The sequence below is a fragment of the Heterocephalus glaber genome, unplaced genomic scaffold (assembly GCF_053883595.1).
Source record: "Heterocephalus glaber isolate CG9 unplaced genomic scaffold, H.glaber_assembly_v1.0 deba00001610, whole genome shotgun sequence".
Lineage (NCBI taxonomy): Eukaryota > Metazoa > Chordata > Mammalia > Rodentia > Bathyergidae > Heterocephalus > Heterocephalus glaber.
In genome coordinates this window covers 1,431,211-1,456,149 of record NW_028258381.1, presented here as the reverse complement: position 1 = coordinate 1,456,149, position 24,939 = coordinate 1,431,211, and the positions used below count along the sequence as shown (strand labels likewise).

At 40.3% G+C, this 24,939-nt stretch overlaps 1 protein-coding gene across 12 annotated transcripts in view; it reads right to left on the bottom strand.

Annotated features, from left to right (window-relative positions):
• Positions 1-24,939, bottom strand: part of LOC101713458 (polyphosphoinositide phosphatase) — a 122,377-nt gene that overhangs the window by 42,160 nt on the left and 55,278 nt on the right. For all 12 annotated transcript variants that reach the window (XM_087195962.1, XM_087195967.1, XM_004868809.4 and 9 more), the window contains 8 exons: positions 23,853-23,953; positions 21,986-22,148; positions 21,472-21,569; positions 19,144-19,277; positions 17,892-18,008; positions 15,959-16,004; positions 15,099-15,247; positions 5,168-5,334 (listed from right to left, as the gene is read on the bottom strand). In XM_087195962.1, the coding sequence (XP_087052088.1) occupies positions 5,168-5,334; positions 15,099-15,247; positions 15,959-16,004; positions 17,892-18,008; positions 19,144-19,277; positions 21,472-21,569; positions 21,986-22,148; positions 23,853-23,953 (975 nt within the window). The remainder of the gene's footprint in view (positions 1-5,167; positions 5,335-15,098; positions 15,248-15,958; positions 16,005-17,891; positions 18,009-19,143; positions 19,278-21,471; positions 21,570-21,985; positions 22,149-23,852; positions 23,954-24,939) is intronic.

Sequence of the window (24,939 nt, the reverse complement as noted above, 5' to 3'; positions counted from 1 at the left end):
TGAAGATTTTTTTCCCACATTGTGGGTTGTCCCTTCACACTGCTGGTGGTTTCTCTTGCTGTGCAGAAGCTTTGTAATAAGAGATCCCATATGTTGATCGTTTGTGCTAGTTCATGGGCAACTGAGGTTTTGTTCATAAAACCTTTTCCTACACCAATGTCTTCAAGAGTTCTACCTAACCTCTGTTCCAGCTGATTAAGCGTTTCTATTTTAATATTTAGATCTTTAATCCATTTCAATTTTAGTTTAGTGCATGGTGAGAGATACAAGGCTAGTTTTACTCTTTGGCAAGCTGAAACCTAATTTTTCCAGCACCATTTATTAAAAAGGCTATCTTTCCTCCAGTGAGGCTGTTTGGCTCCTTTATCGAAAATGAGATGGCTGAGTGTGTCTGGCGTTGTTTTTGCATCTTCTAATCTGTTCCACTGGCCCTCAGGTCTGTTTCACTGCCAGTACCATGCTGTTTTTATCACAGTAGTTTTGTAGTATAGTTTCAAGTTGGGGATTGTGATAGCCCCTGCCATGTCTCTGTTACTTAGAATTGCTTTTGCTATTCTGGGTCTCTTCTTGTTCCAAATGAATTTTTGGATTGTTTTCTCAAGGTCCATGAAGTATGCTGCTGGGATTTCAATCAGGATTGCAATGAACATATATAGCAGTTTTGGAAGTATGGCCATTTTCACTATGGTGATCCTTCCTACCCAGGAGCAGGGGATGTCTGTCCATTTTCTGATATCGTCTTCAATCTCTCTTTTCAGAGTGCTATAGTTTTCAGGGAAAAGGTCTTTGATTTCTTTTGTTAGGTTGATTTTCAGGTATTTCAGTTTTTTAGATGTTATTGTGACAGGAATTGTTTGCCCTATTTTTCTCTCAGTGAGTCTCTTGTTTGTGTGGAGGAAAGCTATTGATTTTTGTATGTTGACCTTGTATCCAGCTACTCTACTCAATTTGAGTAGAAGACTTTTGGTGGCGTACTTGGGGTTTTCTATACAGAGTATCGTGTCATCTGCAAATAATGACAATTTGACTTCTTCATTTCCTATCTTTATTGCTTTTATTTCTTTGTCTTGTCTAATTACTGTGGCTAATATTTCCAAAACTATATTGAACAGGAGTGGTGGATAGTGGACCTCTATGTCTTGTTCCTGATTTCAGTGTGAAGGAGTTCAGTTTTTGACCATTTAGTATGATATTGGCTGTTGGTTTTTCATAGATGGCTTCTATCAGATCAAGGCAGAGACTGTCTATTCCACTTTTTTGTAGGATTTTTATCATAAATGCATGTTGGATTTTGTCAAATGCTTTTTCTGTGTCTATGGAGATAATCATATGGTTTTTGTCCTTGGCTCTATTGATATAATGTATTACATTGATTGATTTGCATATGTTGAACCATCCCTGCATCCCTGGGATGAATCCCACTTGGTCAGGGTGTATGATCTTCTTGATGATTTTCTGCATTGTATTTGCCAGTATCTTATGAAGGATTTTTGCATCTATGTTCATTAGTGAGATTGGCCTATAGTTCTCTTTTGAGGTTGGGTCTTTCTCTGCTTTGGGGATCAAAGTGATGCTTGCTTTCAGGAATGAATTTGGGAGTATTGCTTCCCTTTCAATTTCATTGAAGAGTTTAAACAGTAGTGGCAGTAGTTCCTCTCTAAATGTCTTATAGAATTCAGCAGTGAAGCCATCAGGACCTGAGCTTTTCTGAGTTGGTAAGTTTTTAATTATGTTTTCAATTTCATTGGTTGATATTGGGTTGTTCAGAATTTTTAGGTCTTCTTCGTTCAACTTTGGTAATTCATATGTGTCGAGGAATCTGTCCATTTCTTCTGAGTTTTCCATCTTATTGGAATAAAGGTTCTGGAAGTAGGTATTGATGATCCTCTGGATTTCTGCTGAGTCTGTTGTCATTTCACCCTAGTCAATTCTAATTGCATGGATTTGGGCCTTTTCTTTCCTTTTTCTGATAAGGTTGGCTAAGGGTTTGTCAATCTTGTTGGTTCTTTTGAAGAACCAACTCTTGGCTTCATTGACTTTTTGTATCGTTCTCTTAGTCTCCATTGCATTGATTTCTCCTCTGATCTTTATAATTTCCTCCCTCATATGAGCTTTGGGGTTGTCCTGCTCCTCTTTTTCTAGAAGCTTGAGGTTCAGCATCAAGTTGTTTAATTGGGCTCAGTCTGTTTTCCTAATATGTGTATTCACTGCTATGCATCTCCCTCCTAAGACTGCTTTCATTGTGTCCCATAGATTCTGATATGTTGTACTGGCACTGTCATTTAATTGAAAGAACTGTTTGATTTCTTCTTTAATTTCCTCTGTGACTCATTGGTTATTCAGAAGTGCGTTGTTCAATTTCCATGTGTTTATGAAGTTTTTGTGGTTTGTTTTGCTATGGATCTCCAATTTCATCGCACTATGGTCTGATAATATACAGGGGATAACTTCAATTCCTTTGCACTTACTTAATCATGTTCCATGCATGAGTATGTGGTCTATTTTGGAGAATGACCTGTGTGCAGCTGAGAAGAAGGTGTATTCTGATTTTGTGGGGTGGAACACTCTGTAAACATATGTTAAGTTCATTTGTTCAAGAGTTTGATTGAGTTCTAGTATTGTATTACTTATTTTTTGTCTAGTTGATCTATTGGTGACCGTGGGGTACTGAGCTCCCCCACTACAATTGTATTAGTGCATTTATGACTTTTCATGTCCATTAGTATTTGTTTTATATAGTTGGGTACACTAGTATTTGGTGCACAGGTATTTATGATTGTCATCTCTTCCTCTTGGCTTGTTCCCTTTAGAAGGACGCAGTGTCCTTCTTTGTCTTTCTTAATCAGTGTTGGTTTGAAATCTACTTGATCTGCAAAGAGGATAGCTACTCCTGCTTTGTTTTGGATTCCCGTCGTATGGAGCATTGTTTTCCACTCTGTAACTTTCAGTCTATGAGTCTCATTTTGAATTGTGTTTCTTGTATGCAGCATATTGTTGGATTTTGCTTCTTGACCCATTCTGCCAGTTGATTTCGTTTGATTGGTGAATTGAGACCATTAGCATTGATGGTAATAACTGATACACACTGATTTATCATTGTCATGACATTTTCTTTGTTGGATTCTCCTCCTTGACATTTAATTTCCTGTCACGCCTGATGGGTTCATTCTGTTTTGCTTCCTGGGGTTGTGATCCTCATTGTCTGTTCCTAGGATACTGTCTAAAATATTTTGGAGTGCTGGTTTGGTATTCATGAAGTTCCTAAGGTGCTCTTTGTTATGAAAGTATCTTATTTCTCCATCCATTTTGAAAGATAGTTTTGAGGGGAACATCAATCTGGATTGGAGGCTGTTTTCTTTTAGGGCTTGGAATATGTCACTCCAAGCTCTTCTTGCCTTGAGGGTTTGCGTTGAGATGTCTTCCATGATTCTGATGGGCTTTCATTTGTATGTGATTTGTTTCTTTTCTCTAACTGCTTGTAGAACTTTGTTCTTCTGTTGAGTTTCTGGAATCCTAACAATTATATGCCTATGTGCAGATTTTTTTGATCGAGGCTATTTGGAGTCCTATATGCCTCACTTATCTGTATGTCAAGTTCTTTTCTCCTGCTTGGGACGTTTTCTGCCATCACTTCTGTGAACAGTTTTTTTTATGTCATTTGCACTCTCTCCTGTTTCTTCTTTGACTCCAGTCTTATGTTATTCTTTGCATTGTCTAGCAGCTGCTGGATTGATTTCTCATCATCCCTTAGAATTTTTAAGCAATTTTTCTTTTCCTGGTCACTAATTGCAATCTTATGTTCTACATCTGAAATTCTGTCCTCACATTGGCTCATTCTGGTCTGTAGACTTTCAGTGGAGTTTCTGATCTCCTGGAAATCTGTTTGCATCTGTTTTATGGATTCCATTTGTTTCCTATGTTGGGATTCCATCATGTTCCTCAGGTCCTCTCTAGATTTATTAATCATGTCTTGCACTACGAGCACAATCTCTGCTGTTATCTGAGAAATTATTTCTGATTTCATTTTTTCCAGATCCTCTTTTGCTGCCAGTTCAGGAAGTCCAGGTGGTTGAGTATCAGAGTGTTCCATCTCATTTCCCTTTGGGGTTTGCTGTAGGTGATCTGGAAGTCTGGTTTTGTGACTCATTTACGTGTCTTCTCCTTTCAATGGGGGTTGGGGAGGCACTTCACCTTCTCTGGGATTGGTGGGAAGGGGGTGCCTCACCTCCTCTGAGCTGGGATCGGTGGGCAGGCGGCTCAGAAGCCCCTTCTCCTGGGCCAGGAGTGGCGGGACAGACAGTGGCCCGGAATCCCCTTCCTCTGGGCAGGGAACTCATTTATCTTTAATCTAGTTCAAGACCTGAAGATGCATGCAAATGATCACTGGGCATTTCTTTTATAAATTCTGTGAATGGGGATTTGTCACATAATCACTTTAGTGTGTGATTTGGGGGGGCGGGTACTGGGGATCAAACTCGGGACCTTGTGCTTGTAAGGCAGGCAGTAGAACCAGTGAGGTAAATCCCCAGCCTGGTCTGTGATATTTATTGTAGTGGCAATGCCATCAGAGTGAAAGCAGAAAAAATACCATCACAACTACCTGTCACATTTAGTTTCTGTAAGTCATGAAAGAAGTATGAGTCTAATGTTAAAATTGCTATCAATTTTTAGTTTACAGTTAAATCCAGTAATATTTATATTTTTAGACAACTCTCAAGATACTGATTCTTATTTGAAAAAAGTGATTGAACACCATCAAACCAATTTTTATATAAAGTGCAAGCAGAAATATAGGAGGAATTCATATTTTTAGACCACTATCAAGATATTGATTCCTATTTGAAAAAAGTGATTGAACACTATCAAACCAATAAAGTGCAAGCAGAAGTATAGGTGGAGACAGAAGCCACAAAATCCAAGCATGTTTCATTAAAAAAAAACTACACCTATGGGTGTCAAAATGCTAACATGCCTATTTAAAATATAAAATTTTTAATCATTTATCTATTGAACAAATATTTATTGAGTGCTTTCTGAGTGAGAATTTTATATAAATTTTAAAAATATTTAATTTTAACTATTTAACCAATAGCTTCAAAAAGTACATGAATAAGAGGAAAGTGCACAGCATGGTTAGTTTTAGAAATATCTATTATTCCATAATTACCTGAAAAGGCATTGCTGTAGTATCTGGACAAAGTCTGCATGATGTCTTTTGAGTGCTGGGTCCACGGTGCTATCTTTCTGTATGTTTTCACTCGATGAACAAGTTGAGAACCACCATACTGAAGGGACAGGGTATCACCATGATCTTCATAGAGCTCCTCGAACAACCTAAGCAAAAGAAAAACTCACATTAAAGAATTTCATTAAAATGAATGCACAAGTTATTCACTTGGCCACAGACTCAGGACAAGTCTTTTACTTCATGGATTCTTCTGAGCCTTGTCTTTCAAGTAGACTCTTCAACACTTTGAACATAAACGCAAGTGCAAAATCAATCAATCACTCAATCAATTTATCCATTCATCTATCCAAATGTGTCTTTTTTAGCAGACAGTTTTGGTAGTATGAGTTCTTGAACTCAGGGTCTTCCACCGAACTACATCCCCAGCCCTTTTATTTTTTTATTTTGAGGCAGGATTTCACTAAGTTTCCCAGGCTGGTCTTGAGCTTGCTATCTTTCTGCCTCAGTCCCCTCCTAGCTAGGAGTACAGGCATGCAGCATTGCACCTGGAAAAATGTATTATATTTCATAATAATATGCCAATAAGATCACAGAAAACAATGTAAAGAAAGCAGGGGCACCAAAAACATAACCCATCAAACCCAGACCAAGGTGTTTCTAACCATATAGAAAACTCCTAACACTCTGCAGCCTGCCAGATCAATTCATCTCCATGACAGAATTCTGTTTCCTCTGAACTGTCTTGGAAAAAAGACATGCTCTTGTTGTAGATGGTACACTATTCTATTAAGGCTTGTGTAACAAAATACGATAAACCAGGTAGCTTATAAACATCAAATATTTCTCAAAAAAATGGAGGATAGACAGTATAAAATAAAGGCATCAGCAGATTCAATGTATGGTGAGGGTACACTTCCCAGTGCATAGACGGCACCTGCTTGTTGCATCCTCATATGATGGAAGGGGCCAGCTGGCTCTCTGTGGCCTCTTTTTAAAATGGCACTGATCCCACTGATGAGGGGCATGCCCTCAGTTTATCACTTCCCAAAGGACTCTCCTCCTAATGCCATCACTATGGGTGAGGACTTCAATTATTTTTGTGTGTGTGGTACTTGGGATCAAACCCAAGTCCTTTGCACTGAGCTGTATCTCCAGTCCTTTTTAAACAATGTTTTTCTTTTTTTATTTTGAGACAGGATATTGCTAAGTTGCTAAGTCACCTAGTCTGGGCTCAAACATTCAACATACAAATTTGAGGGAAACACAAACATTCTGACTATGGTAGACAGACATTATATCTTTTCATAGAAATATGTACATATATAAAACCTGTGTTTCTCTGACTGCTCACTAATATTTTCAGTGCAGTGCTATTTGTCAATCTGGTCATGTGTAGGCTGTTTCATTTCCTCATCTGATCCTTATGAAAATCTCAGAAAACCATTAAAAACTGTCATTTTATTTTGAAAAAACAATACTTCATGCAATGTCAGAGAGTCAATGGGCAGTGAGTAAATAGTAATTATTACTGAAGAATCAACCTTATATATAACTTTATATCATATAGCTTTAGTTAAAAATGCATGAAGCCACAGTCTTCTCTTTGTCATCTGGATTGTTTTATTTTTGGTACCAGGGATCGAACTTGGGTCCTTATGTTTGTGAGGCAGGAAGTGGAACCACTGAGCTAAATCCTCAGCCCTCATCTGGATTTTTTAACCCACTAGTTTGTCTAAGCACTTGTATTTATCTAGAAGTGTTTACTGATAATTAAAACAAACAAAAAAGCAAAAACCAAAACCATGGTGATGATACCCAAATCTTTAATGAAAATATTTATTACAGAATTAATTTGAATACTATCTTCTGACAATATAGTCTTTGAGAAGGTAAAGTAGACGAGTTCATAAAGTCCTTATAATTAATCAGGTTTCTTTCAGTCATTGCTGTGGGGGGCCTTGCCCCCCCCCCCCCCGCTAGAACTCTTGAGTGCCTTTTACGGGCATGTCTGGGCCTGCTGCAAGTCTACCCGGCAACAAGGAAATAGCCCCAGTACCCTCCCCTTGTTCCTCCCCTCTAGCCCTACGGTATATATGCTGTAGCAGCTTCCGCAATAAACGAGACTTGATCAGAAACCTGTCTTGTCTCCATCTCTCGTGTCTCTTGTCCCTTGTCATTCTCAGTCCCCCTCTAGGGTCTCCGTTGACTTACCCACGGGCCGGGACAAGTGGCGCCCAACGTGGGGCCCGAGAACGGGGGATCCAGTGAAGAACGCTGCTCGGGGGCCCAATAAAATAGAAGAGACAAATAAAATAGAAAAAAGAGGATTGCGTCTGACGTGAACCTGCCGTCTTTCCTGCACCTCGGTGAGTTGAGCAGCGATTATGGGACAGGAGATTAGCTAACATGAGTTGTTTGTAGAAGGTCTTAAAAAAAAACCTTTACAGGCACGAGGGGTAAAGGTTACAGTCAAACAGCTGTTAAAATATTTTGATTATATTAGAGATCTCTGCCCTTGGTTTCCCGCCGAGGGTACCATCGATGAGAGGAGATGGAAAAGAGTAGGGGAGGCCCTTAAGGATTATTATGCTACTTGTGGACCAGGAAAGGTCCCAATTACTACATTTTCTTATTGGAATCTTATTGATGAAATTATCTCCCAAAAAAACCAAAGATCCGGTGGTGGCTCAAGCCATCCAGGTCGGGGAGACAGCTCTCCAATCAGAGGAAGGGTTGGTCACTCTCCCTCAGAGTGAGGAGTGTGTAAATACCCCCCGAGATGCCAAGATGGCGCCGAGGCCCGAGCCCCTGCGGGACGGGACTTCCTCAAAGAATGAGGAAGAAGACTTGATGTCTTTTGATAGTGACGATGAGCCAGACCAAAAAAAAAAAAAAAATGCAACCGATGAGGGTTTACAGGCGGGCTCTGCCTCATCCAAGCCTTTTAAGAAAAAGCTTCGGCGCTCCTCAGCTTCCACCTCGGCCCTTTCAGCCCCTGCCTCTAACCCCGCCCCACCAGTGAAAGAGGAACCGACCTTGTACCCTTCCCTCCGCCACCTCAGACACCCCCCCCTTGCCACAAAACGATCCGGGGGAGGCTGACTGGGCCAATCTTGAGGAGGAGGCAGCCAGATATCATAATCCTGACTGGCCGCCCGTAGTCCAATGTCCGCCGCCTTATGTTCCGGTACCCAACACTCCCAACGTGCCCGTTTTGGCATGCCCTGCTGTTGATCCCCCCAAAAAACTCCGGGACAAGATAAAATTTCTAAAAGAACAAATAAGATTAGAAAAGAAACACCAAGAACTTATTACCCAGTTCGAGGGCTTAAGAACAGGCAAAACCCATAAAAATGTCCGTAGAGAGGACAAACCTAAGCCACGACCTCCCGTTAGAGGGGCGGCCCCTAGGGTGCCATCCGGGTCAAGAGTATCCCTAAAACTTAAAAATGTAAAAGCCTTTCCCATAACTGAAACTACTGACATGCAGGGACAGGCGTAGAGACACCACAGTGGTTTCGATTTTAAGGTCATTAAAAAACTTAAAATGGCCGCAGCTCAATACGGGGCCACTGCACCTTACACAATGGCCATTTTAAAATCGGTGACAGAAAATTGGCTCACCCCAATCGATTGGCAGACTCTGGCCCGCGCCACCCTTACAGGAGGTGACTATTTACTATGGAAATCTAAATATGTAAAAAATTGCCGAGATACTGCTAGACACAACGCTCAGGCGGGTAATGGTTAGATACTCGATATGCTTCTGGGGGATGGAGCCTATGCCTCCAGCGATCAACAGATGCAATTTCATGCGGGGGTTGTATGCCCAGATTCAGACCGCAGCCACTAGAGCTTGAAAAAAGCTCCCTTCTAAAGGAGATGTGAGTGCTTCTCTCACCAATATCTGACAGGGGCCTGATGAGCCCTTCGTGGATTTTGTTCACCGCCTGCTCACAGCAGCGGGTCGGATTTTTGAGAGCACAAAAACAGGGACAGATTTTGTTAAACAGCTTGCTTTTGAAAATGCCAATGCTGCTTGCCAGGCCGCCATCCGCCCTTATAAAAAGAAAACTGATCTCTCAGGTTACATTCGCCTTTGCTCAAAAATTGGGACCACCTACCAACAGGGGCTTGCTATGGCTGCCGCCATGCAGGGTTACACGGTCAGACAGTTTTTGTCGCGCCGCCCGGGTAACAAGTGTTTCCGGTGCGGGACAACGGGTCACTTTGCCAAAAAATGTCAGACCCCTAGGGCGTCGGCCCCTAGGGCCACACCCCCGGGGCCTTGCCCTCGATGTAATAAGGGGAGACATTGGGCGAATGAGTACAGGTCCAAGACAGACAGACGCTCAGGGCCAGCCCCTCCTGCTTGCCCATAACCCAGACCAGGGAAATGGGAGGGGGGCCAGCCCCGGGCCCCCAGACCCAAACAAATTTACGGGGCGCTCAACTTTGCGCCAGCAAACAACAATCCATTTTAGACCTCTTCAGAACAACAACAGAAAGTGCCAGACTGGACCTCAGTTCCACCGCCCACACAGTATTGACTCCAAAAATGGGGGTACAGGCCCTCCCGACAGGGGTCTTTGGACCCCTACCTAAAGAGACCTTTGGGCTTGTAATAGACAGGAGCAGCAACACTATGGATGGGCTGCTGATCTACCCTGGGGTGATTGATAATGATTACTCCAAAGAGATTAAAGTTATGGTTTCTTCCCCCAAAGCCATTAACACCATTCAGTCAGGCCATAGATTTGCTCAATTGTTGCTCCTTCCCCTTCTCACTACCTCTAATAAGGCTCTTAACAATGTCAGAGGCAGCCAGGGATTCGGCTCATCCAATGTCTACTGGTCAAAAATACTCTCAGCCCAAAAGCCTCTCATGACCTTATGGTTAGATGAGAGACAGTTTTCTGGATTGGTAGACACCGGTACTGATGTAACTATCATCAAAAAAAAAGACTGGCCTCAGGCGTGGCCATTAAAAGACACCCTCACCCACCTCAAGGGTATAGGTCAGAGTCAAAACCCTAAACAAAGTGCCAAAGATCTGACCTGGAAAGACCAAGATGACAATCAGGACACCATTCAACCTTATATCATCTCAGGGTTACCCATTAATCTATGGGGGAGAGACCTATTATCACAAATGGGGATAATTATCTCTAGCCCTAATGAAGTCGTCACTATACAGATGTTTAAAAATGGGTACATTCCAGGAAAAGGGCTAGGTAAAAACTCTACAGGTACTATACAGCCCATTGAGCCAGTCCTTCGACTCCCCCGAGCAGGGTTAGGCCATTTTCCATAGGGGTCATTGACACTCCTGCGGACCATGCTGAAAAGATCACCTGGCTCTCAGATGATCGGGTATGGGTCGATCAATGGCCCCTTTCCAAAGATAAGTTATTAGCGGCTCAGCAGTTGGTACAAAAACAGCTTCACGCTGGCCATATCATCCCCAACAATTCCCCATAAAATACTCCCATCTTTGTCATTAAAAAAAAAAGTCAAAAAAATGGAGACTCTTACAAGATCTTAGAGCAGTCAATAAGACCATGGTATTTATGGGACCTTTACAACCCGGTCTTCCCTCACCGGTAGCCATCCCCCTTGGATATTATAAGGTTGTCATTGATTTAAAAGACTGTTTTTTCACCATTCCCTTACACCCTGCTGATCAAAAACGCTTCGCATTTAGCCTTCCGGTGACCAATTTCTGTGCTCCAATACAACGCTTCCAATGGCGGGTGCTCCCTCAAGACATGGCAAATAGCCCCACGCTCTGCCAGTCCTTTGTAGCTTCAGCTATTCAGGCCGTATGTGAATCTTGGGCCCAAATGTATGTTATACACTATATAGATGATATTCTGCTTGCTGGACAACATACCAATGAGGTTTTAACCTGTTATGCCGAGCTCCACCGAGCCCTTGAGGCTCGTGGCCTCCAGGTTGCCCCCGATAAGATACAGTTAAAGGACCCTTATACCTTTTTAGGTTTCCAAATGGCCGGACCCCACATTTCGCCCCAAAGACTTACCCTTTGCCTTGATACCCTAAAAACTCTTCATGATTTTCAAAAATTACTTGGAGATTTAAATTGGCTTATGCCCTATCTTAAATTAGCTAAAGGAGAACTAAGGCCCCTTTATGATATCCTACAAGGGGATAGTCACCCCGCCTCACCTCGGGAGCTCACCCCCGCCGGTCGCAAGGCCATCACCTTGGTAAAACAAGCAATTCTTCGTCAAACTGTTACCTTTATGGATTATGACTTACCGCTACAATATATTATCTACAAGACCACGCTTTCCCCCACTGCTGTTTTTTGGCAGACCACACCCCTCATGTGGGTACACCTTCCCGTTTCGCCCAAACAGATCATCACCCCCTATTATAAGGCCGTTTCTGACCTTATTGCCCGAGACAAACACCTTGAAAAGTGCCATTTTAGAAAAAAGCCTGACATTATCCTCCAACCTTACAGTAAAAAACAAATTGACTGGCTTATGCAAGTTACTGACTTTTGGCCAATTGCCCTCGCCTCTTATACAGGCCTTATAGATAATCATTATCCTCCAGATAAACTTATTGATTTTGCCAATAAACATGATTTTATTTTTCCAAAGGTCACCTCGCCTACTCCATTAACTGAGGCCCTGTTGATCTTCACAGATGGTTCCTCCACAGGGGTGGCTGCCTATGTGTAAAACACTAACACCGTCCAATTCCAGACCAGTTATTCCTCTGCCCAAATGACCGAGTTACATGCGGTCACAGCGGTTCTATCGGCCTTCCCTAAAGAGGCCTTTAATCTTTTTACAGACAGTGCTTACATTGCCCAAGCGATACCTCTGTTAAAAACATGTAGACAGATAAAAAACGTTTCCCAGACAGGTAACCTTTTTATCCAATTACAAGGTCTAATTAGAAAAAGATCTAAGCCCTTTTTTATTGGACATCTTCGTGCCCACTCTAACCTACCTGGGCCGCTTACAGAGTGTAATCGACTAACAAACCTGGCCACAAGACCTCAGGCTTCTGCCTACTCACTAAATATTGATGCCCCCGTTCAGATTGACCAGACACAGAAGGCACACCAGCTACATCATCTTAGTGCCCACACGCTTCGCCTCATGTATAAACTTACTAAAAAACAAGCTAGACAAATTGTTAAAACCTGTCCTACGTACACCCTCCATCTTCCCACACCTCATCTGGGAGTTAATCCTCGTGGCTTAATTCCAAATGCCCTATGACAAATAGACGTCACACATTACCCTAAATTTGAAAATCTTAAATATATACATGTCAACACTGATACATGTAGTGGATTTATATTTGCAACCCTACAATCCGGAGAGGCTACTAAACATGTAATTGTCCACCTTCTAGTTGCCTTCTCAGTACTTGGATGTCCACAACAAATTAAAACTGATAATGGTCCAGGCTATACCAGCTCTGACTTCCCAAAATTTTACAAACAATTAGATATAACACACATAACAAAAATCCCATATAATCCACAAAGACAAGACATTATAAAAAGAGCCAACCTCACACTCAAAATTACATTAGATAAAATAAAAAGGGGGGAATGGTACCCTATCAAGGGGTCACCCAGAAACCTAATATCACATGCACTATTTATTCTTAACTTTTAAATTTGGATGCTAAGGGATTATCCACAGCTAACCGTTTCTGGCAACCAGAGATGCAACAACAATTTGCCTCTGTGATGTGGAGAGAAACCCCTGGACCACTCATGGCATGGGCCTGACCCCATACTCATCTGGGGCCGAGGGTCAGTGTGTGTTTACTCCAAGAAAATGAAGTCAGCCAGGTGGCTTCCAAAACGCTTAGTAAAACAAGTTGATAAACGTATTGATGATACCGATGACCTAATATTGTTCAATTTCAACCAGTTAACAATGGCGCCTACAATTATAATCTAATAATCATAAAGAGAATAGTATAATTCAATTTGGCCAGATATATTTGAGTGCACCCTAATTTTATAAGCTGTCTCATATGTTTGTCTGTTGTCTGTTGTTTGTGTTCGTACAGTTGAGCTCAATATGTCTTTTCCTTCCTTTTCAAAAGATATTCGCCTATCGTTAAATTGGCTTACAGATAAATGTTATTAAATTAAAGACATGCCTTCCTTCCCAGGTTGCTAATTGATTAAAGTGCCACTGAGATTTATTTTATAAAAGTAATGTGTATTGTCACCTACAGGCAATAATCAAATTACAATAAACAGTTGTAAAATAAAAAGATATATATATTCTTAATTGCTTGTCAAAATGATTAGAGACTATGGGGACTCCCTTTGATGAATATAGAAGTGGCCACCCAGAAAAAGATTATTCTGGTCTTAATTCATTAAAGGGACCCCCTAGTAAATTTTATATTATGATCTCATGGGAGAGACATCACAACAAATATTGTCTAAATATGTTATAAATTGATTACATTGGTTATCCTTGATATTTAAGCACTGAATATGTTATTACAAAATGTTTACATTGGTTAAGTTCTAAATATGTTATTGTAATATGTCCACATTGGTCATCTTCAAAAGCTTAATCAGGTTAGCCTAATTCTCTTATCTACAGCCCAGTCTTGCTTACATCACAGGACAAAATTTTGCTTACAGGTTAAAAAAGATGACATCCCTGATTCTGTTACACGGCCTGTTGCTGCTCCTGGCACCGACAACAGAAAGCGGATTTCAACTAGTTAACAAGGAACAACTGCTCATTGCCCTGTCTGGTAACCCCTGTGACTGTGCCGGGGGTTCTGGCGGGCCCGTACCCACAGGTTACTCCCGTAGTACTGATTGCGACAAGACTGCCTACTTGGTTTATGAGGCCTCGATAACGGGAAGATATAACCAAGAATGGGATTGTGTCACTAAGCCTAAAGTCATACTAACAATCAATGGCAAACCAGGGCCATGCCCTACCGGCTGTACCATGGCCACAGAGATATATTCTACCTGTTACATTGAAGTCCAACAATGTGCACATTCTGATGAAAAAATATATCTAACTGCTGTTCTACAAAAAACTTACAGGGGCTCCGTCGGGGGTGACTGAGACTTTTCCAGTCCCAGTGGATATCCTAAATTTGGCCAAGCCTCTTACAGCGACAGTCCTGACAAAGATGTCTGCTGGCCGCCACAGGCCCCAATTCATATATCTGATGGTGGCAGGCCTTCAGATCAGCTCAGAGAAGAGGGAGTACAAAAACAGCGCCCATACAGGTCCACTATCATAGATTGGCAATGGCTGACCAGGACAAATGCCGGACCGTCGATTAGGTCCTTGCCATGGCAAAGTGTTCTCGCCTCACCTGGTGAGTGGGCTGGCAAGCCAATGACTGACAACTGAACAAGCGTGCCATGCAATGAGAGAGCCCTCGTGCGGCGCCTAAGACAGGTGCCAGAGCCTTGATTCTCTGGTTAACCGATGACGGGTAAGGTGCACGGTACAGACACGTATGTCGCTCTGACCCAAGACAGGCTCAGCCCCCACAGGCTTGGCTCTCCTAACGCCTTTCTACTATAGTTATAATTTTAAAGGGAGGACCTGTGGGGGGCCTTGCCCCCCCCCCCGCTAGAACTCTTGAGTGCCTTTTACGGGCATGTCTGGGCCTGCTGCAAGTCTACCCGGCAACAAGGAAGTAGCCCCAGTACCCTCCCCTTGCTCCTTCCCTCTAGCCCTACGGTATATATGCTGTAGCAGCTTCCGCAATAAACGAGACTTGATCAGAAACCTGTCTTGTCTCCATCTCTCGTGTCTCTTGTCCCTTGTCATTCTCACTCCCCCTCTAGGGTCTCCGTTGACTTACCCGCAGGCCGGGACACATTGCTGGCATTCAAATAGCCAAAAATAAGACTTACCTAACAGCATCTGTATCAAACTGCAGATTAGGTTTGTCAATCAGTCCCAAGGAATACAGCTGATAAGCCAGAGCACATTTTCCCACCATAAACTGCGCTGTGTTGGTGCGATCTAAACAGTCCACACAGTTGGTTCGAAGAATGCCAGTCTAAAGAGAAATACTTAAGATTTTCAATCATTATTCAATTACCAACACTATTTCCACACTACACAAGAATGCTTTTATTAAAGAAACAGAAGAAAGACTGTGGGAAAATATTATTTCTCAGCAAACAAAGTAAAGTGAAAGGTAAAATAACAAACAACATTTAAAAATTATATAAGGTTAAATGTGCTGTTCACTTACTGCCATAATAGCATCGATAAACCTAACATACATATATACATATATATACATATATATGACCGTATATATACAACTACATATATGACTTTACTTCTTTGAAAGTTTAACAAGATAAAATGGTAACATCTATCAATTAGTAAAATATTGCATGGATTTTTTCTGATATATTTCCTTTATTGTACAAACTAAATATTCAATGGTTAAAGCCACATCATTCTTAAAGCATTGTTCACAACTATGGTGTAAATTGGGTTGTTTTCCAAAGTTGTTCTGATTTATTCTTTTCACATTCCTATTTGTAATAATGAAACAATATATAGAAAAATTCATAAGCCATATTACTTCAGCTACACATCCATAAGATTTAAATAATAGCAAAAGGCTTTTAAAAATCATTTGCAAGTGATTAATAATTCTGTATTAAATAAGATATATCTCTCTCCACAGTTGCTTACAGAAAACACACATTGTGGATACAAATTTTATTCATTATGAATATATTTTCAACTGTACCTGCAGGCGACCAGTGGGTATCACACATCCTCCTAGTTCATTCCACCTGTGTTTAAAAATAAGTATTATAAAAGATTTGTTTTTTCTAGAGCTAGGGATTGAACTCAGGACCTGAGCACATCATGTGTTCCACAACTGAGCTATATCCCTGGCCTGCTTGTTTTTTAAAAAAACGGCATAATATATATTTCTTTTTGGTACTAGCTTTTTGGTAAGAATCACAGAATAAAAAGAACAGATCTGAAGGCACCTGGGCAGCCAGCTGATTCTGCACTCTCATTCTTTCCGGTGAGTGAATGGGCAAATAACTAAGATAGGCTGCTCACCATGTTCTTCTCAAAGACAGCCTAGGAAAGGTTCATCTGAATGAGCCCAGTGCCTGAAACTCTGGCATTTTGTCACCAATTTTTAACCACAGTCTGCCTTGCTTCCATTTAAGCTCATTTCCTGTTAGATTTCTATAGACACACAAAATACAGGGTACTTTTCTAATAAAACTTCCCATGCCTTAGCCTTCTCCACTGGATACTAGGATTTTCTATCTTCTCCAGCATTTCTTTACAAAGACTTTGTTACATTCCTGTGCAATCTGTCTTTGCACAGTTCCTTTTAGAAACTACCTATTTTCCCCAAATGGATAGGAATGTGCTATACAATACTGTCATGATATTAACATTTTACTTAAGTTATTTAAAAGAAGGTACTAGGCAGATATTAGCTATCCTAAGAAAGGCCTATTTACAAGGTTGGCCCTTGGCTGGCACCTGGGACCTTAGATTTTAGGACAGGTCTGTCATTCGCAGAACTGATAAGTGGCTCATAGTGCCTCGACTATTTGTAGAAACAACACAGCTTTTGCTGAACACAGCTTTTGCTTTCTTTAGGGAGTCTGAAATTTTGACATTGCCCAGTAGAGGCTACTTTGAAGACTAGGCTCCAACTAATCAGCTTTCCTGCCTGACGGCCCTGTATAGATATAATAACAGACACCATCAAAACTTGCTTTGAGGGGAACTGTGTTCTATGTGACTCCACTGGAAGAAGACTCTGGAAGCTTCTGCCTAGTTTGCTCTGAATTTGTCCCTCATCTTTTCCCTTTACTAATTTCACTTCATATCCTTTCCACATAATAGGTTACTTCCAGAGTACAATAAGAAGTTGAGTCCTCTGAGTTTTAGAAGTACTGAACCTGGGAACCTAGGAATAGTTATGGGTGCCCCGTCCAGATGCCTAACATTCAAACTACAACAATGCAAACTATAACAAAATAATTACTTCCAAAAATATATACTAATAGCTTTTTGGTTTTTGTCATTTGCTCACTGAAGTTAACTATGTTAATCGAAAACAAAAGGCTGGAAATATATAATACTGATCCTTTACAAGATAAGTTAGGCATAGATCCTTGATCTGAAGAACCTCACAAAATAGTAATGAAGATTTTTGAGCAAGTAATTATAAACAATAATAGATACTGTTTTCATAAAAATACTAATGTTTAATCCAGCAGAAAAAATTTCCCTGATTCTACTAATTATGGAACAGTAGAATTCATTGTTGAAAAGTTTATCTTATAGGCATATTTTATTCAATGTTTATCCCACAAAGCCAGAGCTCAGCCCCTACAGCTTCTATCTATGTGTACTTTTTTTTTTTGGTATCGGGGATCGAACTCAGGACCTTGCGCTTGTGAGGCAGGCACTGTGCCACTGAGCTAAATCCCTGGCTTCTCTATCTCAGTGTATACAACCATGAGAAGAATCTCAGGCTCACAGTGAACACTTACTATTACATATGTCTATGATAGCAGCTTGCTTCCTTAAAGGACTAAATTCATCCATCTACCAACTAGTACAAACTATTAAGAGGCAGAATATTGTTGTCTATAAGAACAAACTCTTGATTTATTTAAAGTTTTAAAATTGATACGTACTTTTCATCTGGCCTTAAAATGCTACAGTAAGAATCAGGGCGGTTTACAAAGAAACCTGTTTTCTTCACCACACTTTCTGCAATCACATTTAGTCGATCAAGAACATTGCACAACTTGCTGGGGAAAGAAGTAAAAATGGACAAGTGAGAAGAACCTAAGTTCTACTATATATTTAATCTCATATCTAAAGCAAATAAATTCCATAGCAATGATATTCATGTATTTTTTTTAAAAAATCTCTTGGCTTGTATGTAATAGGAACATTGTAATAATGTCAGAAACGTAGGTGTACTCAGTGACTAACAACATTTGATGCAACAGAGACCTACAGGACTTGTAACTTAGAATCACATATTGGCATTCCTTAATCTTGGAACTGGTTATCCCTACAAGAGCTTTTTTCAAAGCCTTTCACTGCTGAGGAGTTGTCAATCAAGTCAGTATGCTTTCATAAAATGATTGTGTCAAGAGCACCACACATAACATGAATGGCAGAGGAAGAAAAAATTGGGAAATAAATAATATTAACTGGAACAATCAAAAGCAATTAAATTTGGGAAAGTGTGTGTGTGTGTGTGTCTAACTACATAAAATGCTTTAGAAAAAAGCACAACGAGTCAAGTACAAAACAATATGGGTAACATCAAAAAAATGTAAAATATACCTGTGCTTATATGACGCATAGTAAATGAGTAAAAGATCTAAAGAACATTCCTTAGAACAGGTGAGTTTGAATCACATCTTGAACAACAAAGGGGGGGCACCCCATGGAAGGTGAGCAGCAACAGGAAAAAAGGCTTGAGAATGGGACCTTGGCTGCTACATTCGGGGCAGAGAATAAAGATTTGCTTTCCAGGAACAGAAAAGACCTTGGAATACATAAAGTTATTACATTCTGGAACCAACCAGATGACGAGGCTTTAACATTACACTAAGGAGCCTAGATTTACTATGAATAGTCAGGAGTTACTATGGGTTCATGCACAAGTGGGACAGGCTGACAGAATGAAATAGAAAAAAGGAAACTAAAGCCTTTAAGAATGGTAGAGTAGTGATCTTCTGAAGTGACTAGATACTTCAAACAGAATTCCCAAATACTATAAATAGGCAAAAAGAAAATTTGATCTATTCATTTAAGCACTCAAAAGACCCCTCAGCAGATTCATGAAGGAAACTGAAAGAGTAACATTCATTTTACTATAGAGACCTGCAATGTTACTACAAAAAGAACTGTCACAAGAGTATCACTCACCTTTTGGTGTACTTGGCCATATCCCAAGGAATATAAACAATAGTGTGCTCAGGAGGCAAAAACTGATTAAGGTAGGTCACAGCAGCAACTAGTTCTTCACTCAGAATTCTTTCATGCTTTCTTTTCTCTCTCTCCTTTGTGAAACAAAATTATTTTAAAAATTAAAAAAATGTAAACATGCCAGCATAATTACCTTATGTCAGAAGAACAATCTTTAAACATTTTTACTTCTCAGCTAGACAAAAAGCTTGAATCTTAAATATGAAACCTATCTACTAAAATGAAAATATTATATATCTTTCACTAGAGTCAACAGATAATGAGCATTTGCTAGGCAGACTCAGCATTGCTGAGCTACATCCCTCAAGAGCTGTCAAAAGCTAAAGACACCAGATTTCTCCCAGCTGACCTCCCTGCAGCCTCCAGATGCTCAGCTCACCCCACCCAGGCCTGACCCACACACCCCTCAGCCACTCCCATAGGAGATGCTCTCCACTTCAGGACCTCCCAAAACAACCAGCTGTGGCCAGTGAGAAATCAACTGGGTCTGGGTGGACAATCCCCAAACTAGTCCACAGAGCAGAGTACTCCCATAGCCTTTCAAAAACCCTGTGAGAAGGCAGGTGCTTTCTTCCTGTTAAAAGTGGCAGGAGGAACTGAGGTTAAGAAGTGTCCTGGGACTAACGGCTTACCCTTTGCCTCCCTGTCTGCAGCCTCTCCTTGGCTGTTATACTACCTCTCATCCAAGGGGCAGGTGCTTACCTGTGTGGCTCTGTAACAAATATGCGTCTGCTAAGTACTACCCGTGGGGCAGGCTGTTGATTATCATGGTCTCCATTCTGCCATCTATAAAGTGGGGCAACAATCTTATCTCCCTTAAGGCACTAATGTGAGGGTTAAGTAAGTCAAAGCATGGTAAAGTTCTTACCAGAGCTTATAGCGTGTGATAAATATTCAATAAAAATTAGCCTTTATTGAGAAAAACAAGTAATTCTGTAATAGTGGCACAGAAAGGATGTTAAGGCATTATCACTGGCATCAAAATAGTTCTGTGCTGTTTTCAGTCATGGTAATTACTTTTCAATTACCATGAATTTAATTACATAACCACTGTGGAAACAAAATAGGCCATCTATTCTGCACAGCCAAAGAAATCCAGTGGGAGAATTAGACAAGAATGAAGAACAATGTCCACTATCCTCAAACCTCCACTCTCAGCAGATGACCTTTCTTTCTACCTTAAAGAGACATTACAGCTGTCAGGAAGAGGCTCGTGCATGCGCACACACATATCAGGTCATGCCCTTCTATTCAAATTGAATACTACTCCATCTCCTTGACCTCACAATTCCTCTTCCTTCTGGTTGGGACAGACCCGTTTTCAGGGAAGGCTCCTCTTCCATTGGGAGCTCTCATGGCACCAACCCTCTGCATTACTTCACTATCTCCTCCATTAGAATGGCAGCTTCATGAAGGCAGGAATTTGCCTCAGTGCAGAGGAAACTCTAAAAAATACTTGTTAAATGATTAAATGGACACGAGATTCCTTAGGTTTCTATTAAATTGACCTGTATTTATTAACCAAACTCTCAGAATAACCTCGCTACTATGTTGTTGGTACAGCAACAATTGCAACATAATAAAACTTTTTTCACATATCCTGGGTCTTCTTGGCTGCCGGCTGAGATTCTTTGGATTCAGTTGGTTGCAACAGATAGGTTAAATTAATTAATTTTTTTGTGTGGTGTCCCTGCCCTCCATCTAGGCCTCTGACTTGTATGCCCACTCACATATGTAAGATATGTTGACCAGTCAGCGTGCGGTGACAGGGACGCAGAGAACTACAGGAAAAGGACACCTCCTTGTCCTAGCTTCTTACATACCTGTCTGATTTTTGAGTTACTACAGAGCCTCAACTTCCTAACCTAGCTTTTGGTCTTTACCCTGCATATTAATTTGTTTTAGAATTCTTAAGGTCACCAAAGGAGCTGGCTGTACTGAAGTGAGGTGGCAGCAGTTTGTTCTTCATGCTTCCTTCTCTAGTTGTTCTAGAAACTAAGACAGAAGTCTCCCATACACCTAACCCACACAAGTATCCTGAGCTTGATACACTAAGTCATTTGCTTCCCTCAGAAACACACTACTGATTCCTCCAGGTTCATAAGAAAGAGACCATGTGGAACCTGAGGCCAAAGCAATATAGTTGAGATGGCTCAGACACAGTGGGCAGTCACAACATGATAATCTACAAGTCTCTCCTCTAGAAGAGGCAGAGCAGAGCTTGTGCTGAGGAAAGGACTGTCCTGGGGTCTGATGAGCACACTGTACCTTCACCAAATTCAAGATGATGATGGGAGAGCCAAACCTCTGAAGCATCTGGTCAAAGTGCAGAGCAGCCACATGTGCAAATGGATCTGCTTGGTCCACTGAAGAAGAGAAAGATGGATAAATGCTTGAATGACAATTATAAGGCAAAAGTAAAAGAAGTATAATTTTTTTAATGTTCAAAGAAGTAAAATTCAACTAATCTGGTAGTTTTGCTTCCCAAATCCCTCTCGAGGAGCTAACACTCATTCATTACATATTTATTAAATGTGAATGTATCTTACATTTCTGAAGATATACAACTTACTAACAGTCAAAATGAAGTACAAATTTATTGTGTAAAAATAGTAAAAGTTACTCTTCTAAACTGCCTACCCAAGAGACCAAGCATTTATTAGACTTCTGTGACAATAGTTCATTATCCCTAAATGTGAGTACTGAAGAGCTACGGTTAAAAAGCCTGCATCGAACCCCAGTACAAAAAAACCAACCAAACAAAAACGCCTGCAGCATGTACATGTAATAGGGGGTTTGGGCATCATGGTGGAGATGTCCTGGGACCAGTACAGGGGAACCGAGCCTCTAACTTGCACATAAGAAGAATAACTTCCTGCAGTAAATGACATCACGGATGCATCGCACAGTATCTGTTCAGTCTCTACTTCATTGGCAACATCACCCTGGAAAGAGACATACATTTAAAGATATTTTATGTTCTTAGAATTGTTTAATGAAAAAAGTCAAGAATACAATGAAATTATTATGCCTATCCTTTACAAGTTTTAAAAGAAGTAAATGTCAATATTTAATATGCACAATAGAAAAGTAAAACCATTAAAATGGAATAAAGAAAAGCAATTCGCCAGGCATAAGGTTGTACATCCCTATAATCCTAGCATTTGGGAGGCCGAGGCAGGAGGAGTGCCACAGGTAAGAAAGAGGCCAGTCTTGGCTACACAGTGATTTTAAGACCAGCCTGTATTACATAGCAAGGCTCTGTCTCAAATGTAGGGTAAATGTTTTGAATTGATTCAGGAGATCACAGCAGTCACAACAGTGCAACTAAAGATACTAACGAAAGAGCACTTTCATAAGTGTTTCAGAGAGTGGCAAGAATGATGGTATAAGGGTGTTTGAAGTGAGGGGGAGGATTCTGAGAAGAATTAATGGCAATATTTAAGTGTAATAAATTTTTTATTTGAACATTCAAAAACAAAACAAAACTAACAAAAAGCAATTAAATGTAGTAGAGAGTAGACTAGGAAAAACATGAAATTAAATAGCTAATAACAAGTAATAGAGAACGGCTTGACTGGTATAAATGGTAAGGAAGGAGAGAAAAGAAAAAAAGTTACATGAGATTATACAGAGATAAGGAGATGAGAATGATATAAAATTCAATTCTGAAGATCAAAGAGGAAAGAAATGACTTAAAAGTGAGTTTCAGTGCTGGGGATTTAGCTCAGTGGTTCTGGCACCTGCCTCGCAAGAGCAAGGTCCCGAGTTCGATCCCTGGTACCAAAAAAAAAAAAAAGTGAGTTTCAAATAGTACCTGATCAGCAGAAGAGAAAAAGGGGGGAAAGATCTGGAGGTAGCTTAACTTATAAAAGTATATAAGGATATAACACAGAATAATATTACAGGAATTTAATAACATGTTTGAGTATCTTTTGAATAGCCAACAGTAAGTAAGATAGCTGCAGAATTCTGATTTTTCTTAAAGTACCTCTACAACTTTCAGTGGTGATATAATCATAAGTACGATGTTGCTATTTCAAGTCAGGATCAAAACCTAGTGCCCCACTCAACCTGTCCAATTACACATCTGTTCAAAACTCAAGCAGGTTATAACGGGCAAAAATGGAGCATTTCAAACAGATGATATGGCTGATGGCAGGAAGGGTGGATTTTTGTTGTTTTTCTCCAAGTGTGAAAGCAGAAGAGGTCGGGAGGGAAACATGGAAGAGGGCAAAGGGTTTCCCAGGCCTTGTTCTACTCGGCCTTCTCACCATGAATGAAGTCTCAGAGTTGAGGGCTGCTTGCCACTACTTATTCCTTATGCAAAGATACTTTGCTTTGCTGTTTTCATCTGTACATTAAACACATATTACATTTTTTCGTATCTTTCAAAATGGCTCATCCTTGAAAGCATTAAACATTTCGTAGTTGTATTGCACAATTCTTCCTAAGATAGCTGATCTTCCACAAAATTTTTGTATCAGTCATATTTATCATAAGTTTCACCTACTTTGGAGAATTTCTTGTTTCTTGTGATAACACCCCAGACTAAGAAATTCCACTTTTTAAAATTCTACTTTGCTTTATTTATGTCACAAAAGCTGGTGTAACAGCTTACAATGTCAGCAACCACACTATCATCTTACCTCACAGTTCGCGCCTCTCTTGAGAAAACGAGTTCCAGCAAATTTGCTGGATCTTCTAGCTATTAGAGTGACATACACTGGTCGCCCATAGATCAACAGCTCTTAGAAATTAAGTTAAAGTTGTTTACCATTCATGACTGTCAAACAAAACCAAGAGAATTATTATGCCTTAAGTATGCACTTAAATACATCTTGTCCAGTTCCATAAAGCCACCAAAACCTCTACCTGAGGATGGAACAGCATGGGGTAAATGGTTCTTCAGTGCAGGTATAATGGGAAAATCAGAGTTGAGGGGTTCTTACAACTTTCAGAGGAAGTGGTAACCAAATGCAGTATTACTAGAATAACTGTCTCCTTGTAGCCAGGTAAAGGATGTAAATGAGTACAATTAATCCTTCCTTAGTCTTCAATCATACCTCTCTGAGAAAGCATGTGTCATTTAGTGAGATGTTTAAATCATGAAGCAATATATAATACTGAGTGAGTAAATATAATACTCTAAAAGCAGCCACAACCAGAGCACAGAATGAACTACTGTGAACTGCTTACCCAGCACACAATTTATTAGTTATATCATCTTATTTAACTTTCTGAGCCAATCTTACTGTAAAAAATGAAGTAATTAAAACGTAGCTATAGGTTCAACAACCCCAATCCAAAAATCTAAAATTCAAAACACTTCAAAATCTGAAAAAATCTGAGCACTAACATAAGCCACAAGTGGAAAATTCCACACCTAACCTCACGTGATAGGTGACGTCAGAATCCAGGTGTAGTAAAAATACTGTATAAAATTACCTTTGGGCCAAGTGTTTAAGGCATATATGAATATAAGTGACATGTACCGACTCATCATGTACTGCAAACACATACTAATAAAAAATAAATACTGAAAAAAACCCCATAAATGAATTTCATGTTTGCACTTGGGTCCCATGTCCAAGATATTTCACTGTTCATGCAAATATTCCAAATTCCAAACAATTCCAAAATCTGAAACACTTCTTAAGTACTGTGGACAAAGGATATGCAACCTGTACTTTTGCCAGGTGGCTGGAAAATAAAATGTGGTAACATATGGAAAAC